We start from the raw sequence: 19,425 nt of genomic DNA, 5'->3' as shown, positions 1-19,425 counted from the left end.
AACTAGTTGGTAACTGTAACTATATAGTTGATAAACTAGTTGGTAACTGTAACTAGTTGGTAACTGTAACTATATAGTTGATAAACTAGTTGGTAACTGTAACTATATAGTTGATAAACTAGTTGGTAACTGTAACTAGTTGGTAACTGTAACTATATAGTTGATAAACTAGTTGGTAACTGTAACTAGTTGGTAACTGTAACTATATAGTTGATAAACTAGTTGGTAACTGTAACTATATAGTTGATACTAGTTGGTAACTGTAACTATATAGTTGATAAACTAGTTGGTAACTGTAACTATAAAGTTGATACTAGTTGGTAACTGTAACTATATAGTTGATACTAGTTGGTAACTGTAACTATATAGTTGATAAACTAGTTGGTAACTGTAACTATATAGTTGATAAACTAGTTGATAACTGTAACTATATAGTTGATAAACTAGTTGTTAACTGTAACTATATAGTTGATAAACTAGTTGGTAACTGTAACTAGTTGGTAACTGTAACTAGTTGTTAACTGTAACTATATAGTTGATAAACTAGTTGGTAATTGTAACTATATAGTTGATAAACTAGTTGTTAACTGTAACTATATAGTTGATAAACTAGTTGGTAACTGTAACTATACAGTTGATAAACTAGTTGATAACTGTAACTATATAGTTGATACTAGTTGGTAACTGTAACTAGTTGGTAACTGTAACTATATAGTTGATAAACTAGTTGGTAACTGTAACTATATAGTTGATACTAGTTGGTAACTGTAACTAGTTGGTAACTGTAACTATATAGTTGATAAACTAGTTGATAACTGTAACTATATAGTTGATAAACTAGTTGATAACTGTAACTAGTTGGTAACTGTAACTATATAGTTGATAAACGAGTTGGTAACTGTAACTATATAGTTGATAAACTAGTTGGTAACTGTAACTATATAGTTGATAAACTAGTTGGTAACTGTAACTATATAGTTGATACTAGTTGGTAACTGTAACTATATAGTTGATAAACTAGTTGGTAACTGTAACTATATAGTTGATAAACTAGTTGGTAACTGTAACTATATAGTTGATAAACTAGTTGATAACTGTAACTATATAGTTGATAAACTAGTTGATAACTGTAACTAGTTGGTAACTGTAACTATATAGTTGATAAACTAGTTGGTAACTGTAACTATATAGTTGATAAACTAGTTGGTAACTGTAACTATATAGTTGATAAACTAGTTGGTAACTGTAACTATATAGTTGATAAACTAGTTGGTAACTGTAACTAGTTGGTAACTGTAACTATATAGTTGATAAACTAGTTGGTAACTGTAACTATATAGTTGATAAACTAGTTGGTAACTGTAACTATATAGTTGATAAACTAGTTGGTAACTGTAACTATATAGTTGATAAACTAGTTGGTAACTGTAACTAGTTGGTAACTGTAACTATATAGTTGATAAACTAGTTGGTAACTGTAACTAGTTGGTAACTGTAACTATATAGTTGATAAACTAGTTGGTAACTGTAACTAGTTGGTAACTGTAACTATATAGTTGATAAACTAGTTGGTAACTGTAACTATATAGTTGATAAACTAGTTGGTAACTGTAACTATATAGTTGATAAACTAGTTGGTAACTGTAACTAGTTGGTAACTGTAACTACATAGTTGATAAACTAGTTGGTAACTGTAACTAGTTGGTAACTGTAACTATATAGTTGATAAACTAGTTGGTAACTGTAACTAGTTGATAACTGTAACTATATAGTTGATAAACTAGTTGGTAACTGTAACTAGTTGGTAACTGTTACTATATAGTTGATAAACGAGTTGATAACTGTAACTAGTTGGTAACTGTAACTAGTTGGTAACTGTAACTATATAGTTGATAAACTAGTTGGTAACTGTAACTATATAGTTGATAAACTAGTTGGTAACTGTAACTATATAGTTGATAAACTAGTTGGTAACTGTAACTATACAGTTGATAAACTAGTTGGTAACTGTAACAAGTTGGTAACTGTAACTATATAGTTGATAAACTAGTTGGTAACTGTAACTATATAGTTGTTACTAGTTGGTAACTGTAACTATATAGTTGTTACTAGTTGGTAACTGTAACTAGTTGGTAACTGTAACTATATAGTTGATAAACTAGTTGGTAACTGTAACTATATAGTTGATACTAGTTGGTAACTTGGTAACTGTAACTATATAGTTGATAAACTAGTTGGTAACTGTAACTATATAGTTGTTACTAGTTGGTAACTGTAACTAGTTGGTAACTGTAACTATATAGTTGATAAACTAGTTGGTAACTGTAACGATATAGTTGATAAACTAGTTGGTAACTGTAACTAGTTGGTAACTGTAACTATATAGTTGATAAACTAGTTGGTAACTGTAACTATATAGTTGATAAACTAGTTGGTAACTGTAACTAGTTGGTAACTGTAACTATATAGTTGATAAACTAGTTGGTAACTGTAACTATATAGTTGATAAACTAGTTGGTAACTGTAACTATATAGTTGATAAACTAGTTGGTAACTGCAACTATACAGTTGATAAACTAGTTGGTAACTGTAACTAGTTGGTAACTGTAACTATATAGTTGATCAACTAGTTGGTAACTGTAACTATATAGTTGTTACTATTTGGTAACTGTAACTATATAGTTGTTACTAGTTGGTAACTGTAACTAGTTGGTAACTGTAACTATATAGTTGATAAACTAGTTGGTAACTGTAACTATATAGTTGATACTAGTTGGTAACTGTAACTATATAGTTGATAAACTAGTTGGTAACTGTAACTATATAGTTGTTACTAGTTGGTAACTGTAACTAGTTGGTAACTGTAACTATATAGTTGATAAACTAGTTGGTAACTGTAACTATATAGTTGATAAACTAGTTGGTAACTGTAACTAGTTGGTAACTGTAACTATATAGTTGATAAACTAGTTGGTAACTGTAACTATATAGTTGATACTAGTTGGTAACTGTAACTATATAGTTGATAAACTAGTTGGTAACTGTAACTATATAGTTGATAAACTAGTTGGTAACTGTAACTAGTTGGTAACTGTAACTATATAGTTGATAAACTAGTTGGTAACTGTAACTATATAGTTGATAAACTAGTTGGTAACTGTAACTATATAGTTGATAAACTAGTTGGTAACTGCAACTATACAGTTGATAAACTAGTTGGTAACTGTAACTAGTTGGTAACTGTAACTATATAGTTGATCAACTAGTTGGTAACTGTAACTATATAGTTGATAAACTAGTTGGTAACTGTAACTATATAGTTGATAAACTAGTTGGTAACTGTAACTATATAGTTGATAAACTAGTTGGTAACTGTAACTAGTTGGTAACTGTAACTACATAGTTGATAAACTAGTTGGTAACTGTAACTAGTTGGTAACTGTAACTATATAGTTGATAAACTAGTTGGTAACTGTAACTAGTTGATAACTGTAACTATATAGTTGATAAACTAGTTGGTAACTGTAACTAGTTGGTAACTGTTACTATATAGTTGATAAACTAGTTGATAACTGTAACTAGTTGGTAACTGTAACTAGTTGGTAACTGTAACTATATAGTTGATAAACTAGTTGGTAACTGTAACTATATAGTTGATAAACTAGTTGGTAACTGTAACTATATAGTTGATAAACTAGTTGGTAACTGTAACTATACAGTTGATAAACTAGTTGGTAACTGTAACAAGTTGGTAACTGTAACTATATAGTTGATAAACTAGTTGGTAACTGTAACTATATAGTTGTTACTAGTTGGTAACTGTAACTATATAGTTGTTACTAGTTGGTAACTGTAACTAGTTGGTAACTGTAACTATATAGTTGATAAACTAGTTGGTAACTGTAACTATATAGTTGATACTAGTTGGTAACTTGGTAACTGTAACTATATAGTTGATAAACTAGTTGGTAACTGTAACTATATAGTTGTTACTAGTTGGTAACTGTAACTAGTTGGTAACTGTAACTATATAGTTGATAAACTAGTTGGTAACTGTAACTATATAGTTGATAAACTAGTTGGTAACTGTAACTAGTTGGTAACTGTAACTATATAGTTGATAAACTAGTTGGTAACTGTAACTATATAGTTGATACTAGTTGGTAACTGTAACTATATAGTTGATAAACTAGTTGGTAACTGTAACTATATAGTTGATAAACTAGTTGGTAACTGTAACTAGTTGGTAACTGTAACTATATAGTTGATAAACTAGTTGGTAACTGTAACTATATAGTTGATAAACTAGTTGGTAACTGCAACTATACAGTTGATAAACTAGTTGGTAACTGTAACTAGTTGGTAACTGTAACTATATAGTTGATCAACTAGTTGGTAACTGTAACTATATAGTTGTTACTATTTGGTAACTGTAACTATATAGTTGTTACTAGTTGGTAACTGTAACTAGTTGGTAACTGTAACTATATAGTTGATAAACTAGTTGGTAACTGTAACTATATAGTTGATACTAGTTGGTAACTGTAACTATATAGTTGATAAACTAGTTGGTAACTGTAACTATATAGTTGTTACTAGTTGGTAACTGTAACTAGTTGGTAACTGTAACTATATAGTTGATAAACTAGTTGGTAACTGTAACTATATAGTTGATAAACTAGTTGGTAACTGTAACTAGTTGGTAACTGTAACTATATAGTTGATAAACTAGTTGGTAACTGTAACTATATAGTTGATACTAGTTGGTAACTGTAACTATATAGTTGATAAACTAGTTGGTAACTGTAACTATATAGTTGATAAACTAGTTGGTAACTGTAACTAGTTGGTAACTGTAACTATATAGTTGATAAACTAGTTGGTAACTGTAACTATATAGTTGATAAACTAGTTGGTAACTGTAACTATATAGTTGATACTAGTTGGTAACTGTAACTATATAGTTGATAAACTAGTTGATAACTGTAACTGTATAGTTGATAAACTAGTTGGTAACTTTAACTATATAGTTGATAAACTAGTTGGTAACTGTAAATAGTTGGTAACTGTAACTATATAGTTGATAAACTAGTTGGTAACTGTAACTATATAGTTGATACTAGTTGGTAACTGTAACTATATAGTTGATAAACTAGTTGGTAACTGTAACTATATAGTTGATAAACTAGTTGGTAACTGTAACTATATAGTTGATACTAGTTGATAACTGTAACTATATAGTTGATAAACTAGTTGGTAACTGTAACTATATAGTTGATAAACTAGTTGGTAACTGTAACTAGTTGTTGTGCCACGATCTATCCATAGCCTTTCTCTTCCAGTCAGTTGTACCTGGTGGTTCTGTTGTTGCCGCGGCGACCCTTGGCCCTCTTCCCAGCTCCGCTCCTCTCCTGCTGTGACCTCTGGGTGGCCTGACCCCGGCTAGGGTCAGAGGTCGATTTACTCTGCTGCAGTACTCCCCTGTACTGAGACCCCCTACACACACCACACACATCTGAGTAACCCTGCTTTTCTTCAGACATGCGTTTCAAATACTGTTTATGTGCCTGTGAGCTTGCCTGGCTTAAATCAACCAATAGAAAGGTCCCAAAACCGCAACCCCCCCCCCCCCCCCCCCCCCCCCCCCCCGGCACTCCAGGCAGACAAGTAAACGCTCAAAGTTTTTACTAAGTTTCTCTCTTTTTGGGATAGTTACACCCTGACATGATCTGGGTAACAATCCTATTGATGGACTGCCTTCTGTTCTCTTATATAAAGAGGTCTATTCTGACAGACAGCTATGTAACCATGGTGATAACCATACCTCCAGCTGTTTGTGTGCTGGGCTGTGTCCGGATGGAGCGTCTCTACGGGAGACTCCGCGACAACCGTCTGGTGGGCGGAGCCGTGGATGGCCACACCAGGAACCTGCTGCCATGACGACGGGATGAGGATCTGCTGGGTGCCGGCGGGCCAAGCCTGCTACAGAGAGAGAAAGAAAAAAAAAAACACACACACACACACACACACACACATACACACACACACAGAGAGAGAGAAACCAGTTAGCATTCATTCCAGTGTTTATCTGTAATATCACATGAAAGCAGTGTCAACCCTAGACAGAATGTCATTGTCCAGAAGAGCCAATGAGTCAACCTGGAGCTAGTAATCAATGTCAGGAATAGGGATGGATATTTGACAAATGTTTCATCCCGAGAATAAATAACTTCTCTCCCGGATAACCCAGTATTTCCCGCCGAAACTGGAAGTGTCATTGGAAAGCGACATAAAGCATATAAATTGGCCTAGATCTGGATTTGATCAGAGCTTTGATTGAAAATCCCAGCCTGATTTTATGATCTCTACATTAACAAAAATTTAAAGGAGATCCGAAACCCCAAAAAAGACCAAACGATTATGCCGTTATCTAAGACATATGTCGGCCGTCATTGAAAATAAGAATTTGTTCTTAACTCACTTGCTTAGTTAAATAAAGTTAAAAAAATAAATAAAAAAATGCAGAGAACAGATCATAAAATACAATAGATATAATTAGCTATATGCTTTCTTGGGTAAAATACACCGAACCAAAATATAAAACGCAACATGCAACAATTTCAAAGATTTTACTGAGTTACAGTTCATTATAAGGGAATCAGTCAATAAGAGTTGATCAGGCTGTTGATTGTGGCCTGTGGAATGTTATCCCACTCCTCTTCAATGGCTGTGAGAAGTTGCTGGATGTTGACAGGATCTGGAACATGCTGTCGTACACTTAGATCCAGAGCATCCCAAACATGCTCAATGTGTGGGGACATGTCTGGTGAGTATGTAGGCCATGGAAGAACTGGGGCATGTTCAGCTTCCAGGGAATTGTGTACAGATCCTTGCGACGTGGGGCCGTGCATTACCATGCTGAAACATGAGGTGATGGAGGAAGATGAATGGCACGACAACGGGGACTCAGGATCTCGTCACGGTATCTGTGTATCTGTGCATTCAAATGACTATCGATAAAATGCAATTGTGTTCGTTGTCCGTAGTTTATGCCTTCCCATAACATGGAGAGAGAGAGGGAGACAGAGAGAGAGAGAGACGGAGAGAGAGAGAGAGACGGAGAGAGAGAGAGACCGAGAGAGAGAGAGACGGAGAGAGAGAGAGAGAGACGGAGAGAGAGAGACGGAGAGAGAGACGGAGGGAGAGAGAGACAGCGAGAGAGAGACGGAGAGAGAGAGACGGAGGGAGAGAGAGAGAGAGACGGAGAGAGAGACGGAGAGAGAGAGAGACGGAGAGAGAGAGAGACGAAGAGAGAGAGAGACGGAGAGAGAGAGAGACGGAGAGAGAGAGACGGAGAGAGAGAGAGAGACGGAGAGAGAGACGGAGAGAGAGAGAGAGACGGAGGGAGAGAGAGACAGCGAGAGAGAGAGAGACGGAGAGAGAGAGACGGAGGGAGAGAGAGAGAGAGAGACGGAGGGAGAGAGAGAGACGGAGAGAGAGAGAGAGAGAGACGGCGCTATATGACTGCTGACTAGCTCTCTACATCACCGATGTCATGGGAGTCTGGGACCTGATAAACTGGACAACTACATCCAACAAGAAAGGAAGGAAGGAAGGAAGGAAGGAAGGAAGGAAGGAAGGGACGGAGGGAAACTAACTAGAACCATCTCATCGCGGTGCCAATACCGTTGAGCTGAAAGGAAAGGAGAAGAATGGGTCGAGCTGTTAAGGAAACCGTCACCATGGGGCACTCTGTTCACAACTTTGACAGCAGCAAACCGTTCACCCACACGATGCCATACACGGTTTCTGCCTCCTGCCCGGTACGGTTGAAACCGGGATTCATCCGTGAAGAGCACTTTTCTCCAGCATGCGGGTGGGCATCGATGGTGAGCAATTTGCCCACTGAAGTCGGTTACTACGACGACCATGGTGAGGAAGACGAGCACGCAGATGAGCTTCCCTTAGACAGTTTCTGACAGTTTGTGCAGACATTTTTCATTGTCCAGGTGGTCTCAGACGATCCAACAGGTGAAGAAGCTGGATACTAAAGAGCCGCTCAGACTTCTTAACAACACAATCAACAAGGCAGGAGAGATAACATTAATAATATCCATGTCAGTCTCTCCCGGCTCAAAGTGGAAGAGAGATCGACTTCAACACTACTCGTATTTGTGAGAAGTATTGACATGTTGAACCAGAGCTTTCTGTTTAAACTACTAGCACACAGCTCAGACACCCATTCATACCCCACAAGACATGCCACCAGAGGTCTGTTTAAACTACTAGCGCACCCATTCATAACCCCACAAGACATGCCACCAGAGGTCTGTTTAAACTATTGGCACACAGCTCAGACACCCATTCATACCCCACAAGACATGTCACCAGAGGTCTGTTTAAACGACTAGCACACAGCTCAGACACCCATTCATACCCCACAAGACATGCCACCAGAGGTCTGTTTAAACTACTAACACACAGCTCAGACACCCATTCATACCCCACAAGACATGCCACCAGAGGTCTGTTTAAACTATTGGCACACAGCTCAGACACCCATTCATACCCCACAAGACATGTCACCAGAGGTCTGTTTAAACGACTAGCACACAGCTCAGACACCCATTCATACCCCACAAGACATGCCACCAGAGGTCTCTTCACATTCCCCAAGTCCAGAACAGACTATGGGAGGTGCACAGTACTAAGAGCCATGACTTCATGGAACTCTATTCCACAGTACTACATAGAGCCATGACTTCATGGAACTCTATTCCACAGTAATACATAGAGCCATGACTACATGGAACTCTATTCCACAGTACTACATAGAGTCATGACTACATGGAACTCTATTCCACAGAACTACATAGAGCCATGACTACATGGAACTCTATTCCACAGTACTACATAGAGCCATGACTTCATGGAACTCTATTCTACAGTACTACATAGAGCCATGACTACATGGAACTCTATTCCACAGTACTACATAGAGCCATGACTACATGGAACTCTATTCCACAGTACTACATAGAGCCATGACTTCATGGAACTCTATTCCACAGTACTACATAGAGCCATGACTACATGGAACTCTATTCCACAGTACTACATAGAGCCATGACTACATGGAACTCTATTCCACAGTAATACATAGAGCCATGACTACATGGAACTCTATTCCACAGTACTACATAGAGCCATGACTACATGGAACTCTATTCCACAGTACTACATAGAGCCATGACTACATGGAACTCTATTCCACAGTAATACATAGAGCCATGACTACATGGAACTCTATTCCACAGTACTACATAGAGCCATGACTACATGGAACTCTATTCCACAGTACTACATAGAGCCATGACTACATGGAACTCTATTCCACAGTACTACATAGAGCCATGACTACATGGAACTCTATTCCACAGTACTACATTGAGCCATGACTACATGGAACTCTATTCCACAGTACTACATAGAGCCATGACTACATGGAACTCTATTCCACAGTACTACATAGAGCCATGACTACATGGAACTCTATTCCACAGTAATACATAGAGCCATGACTACATGGAACTCTATTCCACAGTACTACATAGAGCCATGACTACATGGAACTCTATTCCACAGTAATACATAGAGCCATGACTACATGGAACTCTATTCCACAGTACTACATAGAGCCATGACTACATGGAACTCTATTCCACAGTACTACATAGAGCCATGACTACATGGAACTCTATTCCACAGTACTACATAGAGCCATGACTACATGGAACTCTATTCCACAGTACTACATAGAGCCATGACTACATGGAACTCTATTCCACAGTACTACATAGAGCCATGACTACATGGAACTCTATTCCACATCTGGTAACTGATGAAGCACTAGAATCAGATTATTATTTTTTAAACTGATAAGAATACACCTTATGGAACAGCGGGGACTGTGGAGAGACAAACACACACAGGCACAGACACATAAGACACACATTCTACACACACATGGATGTTGTATTGTAGATATGTGGAAGTAGAGTAGTCGCCTGAGGAAACACACTTAAAGTGTTGTGAAAAGTGGTATGAAATGTAATGTCATGTTTTTTTATTGTATATACAGTGGGGCAAAAAAGTATTTAGTCAGCCACTAATTGTGCAAGTTCTCCCACTTAAAAAGATGAGAGAGGCCTGTAATTGTCATCATAGGTACACTTCAACTATGACAGACAAAATGAGAAAAAAAATATCCAGAAAATCACATTGTAGGATTTTTAATGAATTTATTTGCAAAATATGGTGTAAAATAAGTATTTGGTCAATAACAAACGTTTATCTCAATACTTTGTTATATCGCAAACCGGTAAATTATGGTGGAAAATGAGTGACTAAATACTTTTTTGCCCCACTGTAACTGCCTGGACCCCAGGAAGAGCAGCTGCTGCCTCGGCAGGAACTAATGGGGATCCATAATAAACTAATGAGGATCCATAATAAACACCAGGAAGAGCAGCTGCTGCCTCGGCAGGAACTAATGGGGATCCATAATAAACACCAGGAAGAGTAGCTGCTGCCTCGGCAGGAACTAATGGGGATCCATAATAAACTAATGAGGATCCATAATAAACCCCAGGAAGAGTAGCTGCTGCCTCGGCAGGAACTAATGGGGATCCATAATAAACTAATGAGGATCCATAATAAACCCCAGGAAGAGCAGCTGCTGCCTTGGCAGGAACTAATGGGGATCCATAATAAACCCCAGGAAGAGTATCTGCTGCCTTGGCAGGAACTAATGGGGATCCATAATAAACCCCAGGAAGAGCAGCTGCTGCCTTGGCAGGAACTAATGGGGATCCATAATAAACCCCAGGAAGAGTATCTGCTGCCTTGGCAGGAACTAATGGGGATCCATAATAAACCCCAGGAAGAGTATCTGCTGCCTTGGCAGGAACTAATGGGGATCCATAATAAACCCCAGGAAGAGTATCTGCTGCCTTGGCAGGAACTAATGGGGATCCATGATAAACCCCAGGAAGAGTAGCTGCTGCCTTGGCAGGAACTAATGGGGATCCATAATAAACCCCAGGAAGAGTAGCTGCTGCTGCCTTGGCAGGAACTAATGGGGATCCATAATAAACCCCAGGAAGAGCAGCTGCTGCCTTGGCAGGAACTAATGGGGATCCATATTAAACCCCAGGAAGAGTAGCTGCTGCCTCGGCAGGAACTAATGGGGATCCATAATAAACTAATGAGGATCCATAATAAACCCCAGGAAGAGCAGCGGCTGCCTTTGCAGGAACTAATGGGGATCCATATTAAACCCCAGGAAGAGTAGCTGCTGCCTCGGCAGGAACTAATGGGGATCCATAATAAACTAATGAGGATCCATAATAAACACCAGGAAGAGCAGCTGCTGCCTCGGCAGGAACTAATGGGGATCCATAATAAACACCAGGAAGAGTAGCTGCTGCCTCGGCAGGAACTAATGGGGATCCATAATAAACTAATGAGGATCCATAATAAACCCCAGGAAGAGTAGCTGCTGCCTCGGCAGGAACTAATGGGGATCCATAATAAACTAATGAGGATCCATAATAAACCCCAGGAAGAGCAGCTGCTGCCTTGGCAGGAACTAATGGGGATCCATAATAAACCCCAGGAAGAGTATCTGCTGCCTTGGCAGGAACTAATGGGGATCCATGATAAACCCCAGGAAGAGTAGCTGCTGCCTTGGCAGGAACTAATGGGGATCCATAATAAACCCCAGGAAGAGTAGCTGCTGCCTTGGCAGGAACGAATGAGGATCCATAATAAACCTTAGGAAGAGTAGCTGCTGCCTTGGCAGGAACTAATGGGGATCCATAATAAACCCCAGGAAGAGTAGCCGCTGCCTTGGTATCAGGAACTAATGAGGATCCATAATAAACCCCAGGAAGAGTATCTGCTGCCTTGGCAGGAACTAATGGGGATCCATAATAAACCCCAGGAAGAGTAGCTGCTGCCTTGGCAGGAACTAATGGGGATCCATAATAAACCCCAGGAAGAGTAGCTGCTGCCTTTGCAGGAACTAATGAGGATCCATAATAAACCCCAGGAAGAGTAGCTGCTGCTTTGGCAGGAACGAATGAGGATCCATAATAAACCCCAGGAAGAGTATCTGCTGCCTTGACAGGAACTAATGGGGATCCATAATAAACCCCAGGAAGAGTAGCTGCTACCTTGGCAGGAACTAATGGGGATCCATAATAAACCCCAGGAAGAGTATCTGCTGCCTTGACAGGAACTAATGGGGATCCATAATAAACCTCAGGAAGAGTATCTGCTGTCTTGACAGGAACTAATGGGGATCCATAATAAACACCAGGAAGAGTAGCTGCTGCCTCGGCAGGAACTAATGGGGATCCATAATAAACTAATGAGGATCCATAATAAACCCCAGGAAGAGCAGCTGCTGCCTTGGCAGGAACTAATGGGGATCCATATTAAACCCCAGGAAGAGTAGCTGCTGCCTCGGCAGGAACTAATGGGGATCCATAATAAACTAATGAGGATCCATAATAAACCCCAGGAAGAGCAGCTGCTGCCTTGGCAGGAACTAATGGGGATCCATATTAAACCCCAGGAAGAGTAGCTGCTGCCTCGGCAGGAACTAATGGGGATCCATAATAAACCCCAGGAAGAGTATCTGCTGCCTTGGCAGGAACTAATGGGGATCCATGATAAACCCCAGGAAGAGTAGCTGCTGCCTTGGCAGGAACTAATGGGGATCCATAATAAACCCCAGGAAGAGTAGCTGCTGCCTTGGCAGGAACTTTTGGGATCCATAATAAACCCCAGGAAGAGTAGCTGCTGCCTTGGCAGGAACGAATGAGGATCCATAATAAACCTTAGGAAGAGTAGCTGCTGCCTTGGCAGGAACTAATGGGGATCCATAATAAACCCCAGGAAGAGTAGCTGCTGCCTTGGTATCAGGAACTAATGAGGATCCATAATAAACCCCAGGAAGAGTAGCTGCTGCCTTTGCAGGAACTAATGAGGATCCATAATAAACCCCAGGAAGAGTAGCTGCTGCTTTGGCAGGAACTAATGAGGATCCATAATAAACCCCAGGAAGAGTAGCTGCTGCTTTGGCAGGAACTAATGGGGATCCATAATAAACCCCAGGAAGAGTAGCTGCTGCCTTGGCAGGAACTAATGGGATCCATAATAAACCCCAGGAAGAGTAGCTGCTGCCTTGGCAGAAACTAATGGGGATCCATAATAAACTAATGAGGATCCATAATAAACCCCAGGAAGAGTATCTGTGTAACGATTCTCTTCTTGTGAAGTAGAGGCGGACCAAAGCGCAGCGTGGTGGTTGTTCATTGTATTTATTGACGAAACTAAACATGAACAAACTAACGAAAACAAAACAAGAAACGTGAGAACTCAAAACAGCCCTGTCTGGTGCAAAACACAAAAACAGGAACAATCACCCACAAACAAACAGTGAAACCCAGGCTACCTAAGTATGATTCTCAATCAGAGACAACTAATGACACCTGCCTCTGATTGAGAACCATACTAGGCCGAAAACATAGAACTGCCCCAAAACATAGAAAAACAAACATAGACTGCCCACCCAACTCACGCCCTGACCATACTAAATAAATGCAAAACAAAGGAAATAGAGGTCAGAACGTGACAGTACCCCCCCCCAAAGGTGCGGACTCCGGCCGCAAAACCTTGACCTATAGGGGAGGGTCTGGGTGGGCGTCTGTCCGCGGTGGCGGCTCTGGCGCGGGACGCGGACCCCACTTCGCCATTGTCTCAGTCCGCCTTATTGTCCGCCTCCGTGGCTTACTCACCATGCCCACCCCTCTCAATGACCCCACTGGACAGAGGGGCTGCTTGGGACAGAGGGGCAGCTCGGGACAGAGGTGAAGCAGCTGCTCGGGACAGAGGGACAGCTGCTCGGGACAGAGGGACAGCTGCTCGGGACAGAGGGACAGCTGCTCGGGACAGAGGGACAGCTGCTCGGGACAGAGGGACAGCTGCTCCGGGCGGAGGGGCTCTAGCGGCCCCTGGCTGACTGGCGGTACTGGCGGCCCCTGGCTGACTGGCGGCACTGGCGGCCCCTGGTTGACTGGCGGCCCCTGGCTGACTGGCGGCACTGGCGGCCCCTGGCTGACGGGCGGCACTGGCGGCCCCTGGTTGACTGGCGGCACTGGCGGCCCCTGGCTGACTGGCGGCACTGGCGGCCCCTGGCTGACGGGCGGCACTGGCGGCCCCTGGCTGACGGGCGGTACTGGCGGCCCCTGGCTGACGGGCGGCACTGGCGGCCCCTGGCTGACGGGCGGCATTGGCGGCTCCTGGCAGACGGGCGGCACTGGCGGCGCTGGGCAGACGGGCGGCACTGGCGGCGCTGGGCAGACGGGCGGCACTGGCGGCGCTGGGCAGACGGGCGGCGCTGGCGGCGCTGGGCAGACGGGCGGCGCTGGCGGCGTTGGGCAGACGGGCGGCGCTGGCGGCGCTGGGCAGACGGGCGGCGCTGGCGGCGTTGGGCAGACGGGCGGCGCTGGCGCTGGGCAGACGGGAGGCTCCGGCAGAGGCGCCGGACAGGCGGGAGGCTCCGGCAGAGGCGCCGGACAGGCGGGAGGCTCCGGCAGAGGCGCCGGACAGGCGGGAGGCTCCGGCAGAGGCGCCGGACAGGCGGGAGGCTCCGGCAGAGGCGCCGGACAGGCGGGAGGCTCCGGCAGAGGCGCCGGACAGGCGGGAGGCTCCGGCAGAGGCGCCGGACAGGCGGGAGGCTCCGGCAGAGGCGCCGGACAGGCGGGAGGCTCCGGCAGCGGCGCCGGACAGGCGGGAGGCTCCGGCAGAGGCGCCGGACAGACGGGAGACTCCGGCAGAGGCGCCGGACAGACGGGAGACTCCGGCAGCGCTGGAGAGGAGGAAGGCTCTGGTAGCGCCGGAGAGGCGGGAGACTCCGGCAGCGCTGGAGAGGAGGAAGGCTCTGGACGGATGGGCCGGAGAGACAGCCTGGTACGGGGAGCTGCCACCGGAGGGCTGGGGTGTGGAGGTGGTGACGGATAGACCGGGCCGTGCAGGCGCACTGGAGCTCTTGAGCACCGAGCCTGCCCAACCCTACCCGGTTGAATGGTCCCGGTCGGCCTGCCAGTGCGGCGAGGTGGAATAGCCCGCACTGGGCTATGCAGGCGAACCGGGGACACCGTGCGTAAGGCTGGTGCCATGTAAGCCGGCCCAAGGAGACGCACTGGAGACCAGATGCGTAGAGCCGGCTTCATGGCACTTGGCTCGATGCCCACTCTAGCCCGGCCGATACGCGGAGCTGGAATGTACCGCACCGGGCTGTGCACCCGCACTGGGGACACCGTGCGCTCCACAGCATAACACGGTGCCTGCCCGGTCTCTCTAGCCCCCCGGTAACCACAGGAAGTTGGCTCAGGTCTCCTACCTGGCGTAGCCATACTCCCTGTTAGCCCCCCCCCAAGAAATTTTTGGGGCTGACTCCCGGGCTTCCATCCACGACGCCGCGCTGCCTCCTCATACCAGCGCCTCTCCGCTTTCGCCGCCTCCCGTTCTTCCTTGGGGCGGCGATACTCTCCTGGCTGAGCCCAAGGTCCTTTACCGTCTAGTTCGTCCTCCCATGTCCATACCTCCTCGCGCTGCTCCTGCTGCTGCTTTCTCCTTTGCCCATTACCACACCGCTTGGTCCTGTTGTGGTGGGTGATTCTGTAACGATTCTCTTCTTGTGAAGTAGAGGCGGACCAAAGCGCAGCGTGGTGGTTGTTCATTGTATTTATTGACGAAACTAAACATGAACAAACTAACGAAAACAAAACAAGAAACGTGAGAACTCAAAACAGCCCTGTCTGGTGCAAAACACAAAAACAGGAACAATCACCCACAAACAAACAGTGAAACCCAGGCTACCTAAGTATGATTCTCAATCAGAGACAACTAATGACACCTGCCTCTGATTGAGAACCATACTAGGCCGAAAACATAGAACTGCCCCAAAACATAGAAAAACAAACATAGACTGCCCACCCAACTCACGCCCTGACCATACTAAATAAATGCAAAACAAAGGAAATAGAGGTCAGAACGTGACAATCTGCTGCCTTGACAGGAACTAATGGGGATCCATAATAAACCCCAGGAAGAGTAGCTGCTACCTTGGCAGGAACTAATGGGGATCCATAATAAACCCCAGGAAGAGTATCTGCTGCCTTGACAGGAACTAATGGGGATCCATAATAAACCTCAGGAAGAGTATCTGCTGTCTTGACAGGAACTAATGGGGATCCATAATAAACCCCAGGAAGAGTATCTGCTGCCTTGACAGGAACTAATGGGGATCCATAATAAACCTAAGGAAGAGTAGCTGCTACCTTGACATGAACTAATGGGGATCCATGATAAACTAATGAGGATCCATAATAAACCCCAGGAAGAGTAGCTGCTACCTTGACATGAACTAATGGGGATCCATAATAAACTAATGAGGATCCATAATAAACCCCAGGAAGAGCAGCTGCTACCTTGACATGAACTAATGGGGATCCATAATAAACTAATGAGGATCCATAATAAACCCCAGGAAGAGTAGCTGCTACCTTGACATGAACTAATGGGGATCCATAATAAATTCCAATACCAGACTCTCATGATTGCTAAATACTGCACAATTTAAACACCAATCCCCCTTCCCAAATACATGTGTAAATGTTGGACGATAAACTTCCTGTATTATACTGATGCTCAAATGTTTATTCTGTTCTACTGAGACATTTACTTTATGTTGGTATTCTTAACTGTTTTATTTATTGTTATTGTTGTTGCATCGTCCAGAAGGAATCTGTATGTGAGCATTTGGTTGGACGATGCATACCATGCCTATCCTGTACATACAACTAATAAAGCTTCAAATTTAGAGGTGAGTTAGTTACTGATTAGGCAAAGAGAGACGGAGAGAGACAGAGAGACAGAGAGAGTGACAGAGAGAGAGACAGAGAGAGACAGAGAGAGAGAGAGACAGAGACGGAGAGAGACAGAGAGAGTGACAGAGAGAGAGAGGGAGACAGAGAGAAAGAGAGAGAGACGGAGAGAGAGAGAGACAGAGAGAGAAAGAGACGGAGAGAGAGAGACGGAGAGAGACAGAGAGAGAGAGACGGCGCTATATGGCTGCTGACTAGCTCTCTACATCACTGATGTCATGGGAGTCTGGGACCTGATAAGCTGGACACCTACATCCAACAAGAAAGGAAGGAAGGAAGGAAGGAAGGAAGGAAGGAAGGAAGGAAGGAAGGAAGGAAGGAAGGAAGGAAACACTAACTAGAACCATCTCATCGCAGTGCCAATACCGTTGAGCTGAAAGGAAAGGAGAAGAATGGGTCGAGCTGTTAAGGAAAGATGTGTCTCAGCTGGTGTCTCCTTTAGGGAAAAGATATGAGAGGAAGGAGGGGTGAGGGAGGGGCAAGGGAGGGAGAGGGGGAACAAGCAACCACAGGAAGCTTCAAGTAAAGTGAAGTCAGGCATCATGCCTCCATGTCCTCAGAAAAGCAGATCTACAGAAAGGAGGGGAAGAGGGTGTGTGTAGTAGATGCCTCGGCACTGCAAGAGAGAGGAAATGACAGACTGAGAAAAGGAAACGGGGACAGAGATAATCAGAGTAGAGACGGAGAACGAGGTAAGAAACAGAGATAATCAGAGTAGAGACAGAGAACGAGGTAAGAGACAGAGATAATCAGAGTAGAGACGGAGAACGAGGTAAGAAACAGAGATAATCAGAGTAGAGACAGAGAACGAGGTAAGAGACAGAGATAATCAGAATAGAGACGGAGAACGAGGTAAGAAACAGAGATAATTAGAGTAAAGACGGAGAACGAGGTAAGAGACAGAGATAATCAGAGTAGAGACGGAGAACGAGGTAAGAGACAGAGATAATCAGAGTAGAGACGGAGAACGAGGTAAGAGACAGAGATGATCAGAGTAGAGACGGAGAACGAGGTAAGAGACAGAGATAATCAGAGTAGAGACGGAGAACGAGGTAAGAGACAGAGATAATTAGAGTAGAAACGGAGAACGAGGTAAGAGACAGAGATAATCAGAGTAGAGACGGAGAACGAGGTAAGAGACAGAGATAATCAGAGTAGAGACGGAGAACGAGGTAAGAGACAGAGATAATCAGAGTAGAGACGGAGAACGAGGTAAGAGACAGAGATAATCAGGATAGAGACGGAGAACGAGGTAAGAGACAGAGATGAGTAGAGACGGAGAACGAGGTAAGAGACAGAGATAATCAGAGTAGAGACAGAGAACGAGGTAAGAGACAGAGATAATCAGAGTAGAGACGGAGAACGAGGTAAGAGACAGAGATAATCAGAGTAGAGACGGAGAACGAGGTAAGAGACAGAGATAATCAGAGTAGAGACAGAGAACGAGGTAAGAGACAGAGATAATCAGAGTAGAGACGGAGAATGAGGTAAGAGACAGAGATAATCAGAGTAGAGACGGAGAATGAGGTAAGAGACAGAGATAATCAGAGTAGAGACAGAGAACGAGGTAAGAGAAAGAGATAATCAGAGTAGAGACGGAGAACGAGGTAAGAGACAGATAATCAGAGTAGAGACGGAGAACGAGGTAAGAGACAGAGATAATCAGAGTAGAGACGGAGAACGAGGTAAGAGACAGAGATAATTAGAGTAGAAACGGAGAACGAGGTAAGAGACAGAGATAATCAGAGTAGAGACGGAGAACGAGGTAAGAGACAGAGATAATCAGAGTAGAGACAGAGAACGAGGTAAGAGACAGAGATAATCAGAGTAGACGGAGAATGAGGTAAGAGAGAGATAATCAGAGTAGAGACAGAGAACGAGGTAAGAGACAGAGATAATCAGAGTAGAAACGGAGAACGCGGTAAGAGACAGAGATAATCAGAGTAGAGACAGAGAACGAGGTAAGAGACAGAGATAATCAGAGTAGAGACGGAGAACGAGGTAAGAGACAGAGATAATCAGGATACAGATAGAGAACGAGGTAAGAGACAGAGATGAGTAGAGACGGAGAACGAGGTAAGAGACAGAGATGAGTAGAGACGGAGAACGAGGTAAGAGACAGAGATAATTAGAGTAGAGACGGAGAACGAGGTAAGAGACAGAGATAATCAGAGTAGAGACAGAGAACGAGGTAAGAGACAGAGATAATCAGAGTAGAGACGGAGAACGAGGTAAGAGACAGAGATAATCAGAGTAGAGACGGAGAACGAGGTAAGAGACAGAGATAATCAGAGTAGAGACGGAGAACGAGGTAAGAGACAGAGATGAGTAGAGACGGAGAACGAGGTAAGAGACAGAGATGAGTAGAGACGGAGAACGAGGTAAGAGACAGAGATAATTAGAGTAG

The 19,425-nt window shown here is 43.5% G+C and overlaps 1 protein-coding gene across 3 annotated transcripts in view; it reads right to left on the bottom strand.

The window, feature by feature from the left end:
* The window catches only part of LOC139413911 (homeodomain interacting protein kinase 1b), a 67,179-nt gene that overhangs the window by 11,899 nt on the left and 35,855 nt on the right, over positions 1-19,425 (bottom strand). For 2 of the 3 annotated variants that reach the window (XM_071161763.1, XM_071161766.1), the window contains 2 exons: positions 5,825-5,982; positions 5,353-5,496 (listed from right to left, as the gene is read on the bottom strand). In XM_071161763.1, coding sequence (XP_071017864.1) covers positions 5,353-5,496; positions 5,825-5,982 — 302 coding nt within the window. The remainder of the gene's footprint in view (positions 1-5,352; positions 5,497-5,824; positions 5,983-19,425) is intronic. The other variant, XM_071161765.1, reaches the window with a different exon arrangement.

The sequence above is a fragment of the Oncorhynchus clarkii genome, chromosome 7, assembly GCF_045791955.1.
Source record: "Oncorhynchus clarkii lewisi isolate Uvic-CL-2024 chromosome 7, UVic_Ocla_1.0, whole genome shotgun sequence".
NCBI classification, from domain to species: Eukaryota; Metazoa; Chordata; class Actinopteri; order Salmoniformes; family Salmonidae; genus Oncorhynchus; species Oncorhynchus clarkii.
Note: the sequence above shows the minus strand (reverse complement) of the source record. Positions and strands in the feature narration are given on the sequence as shown.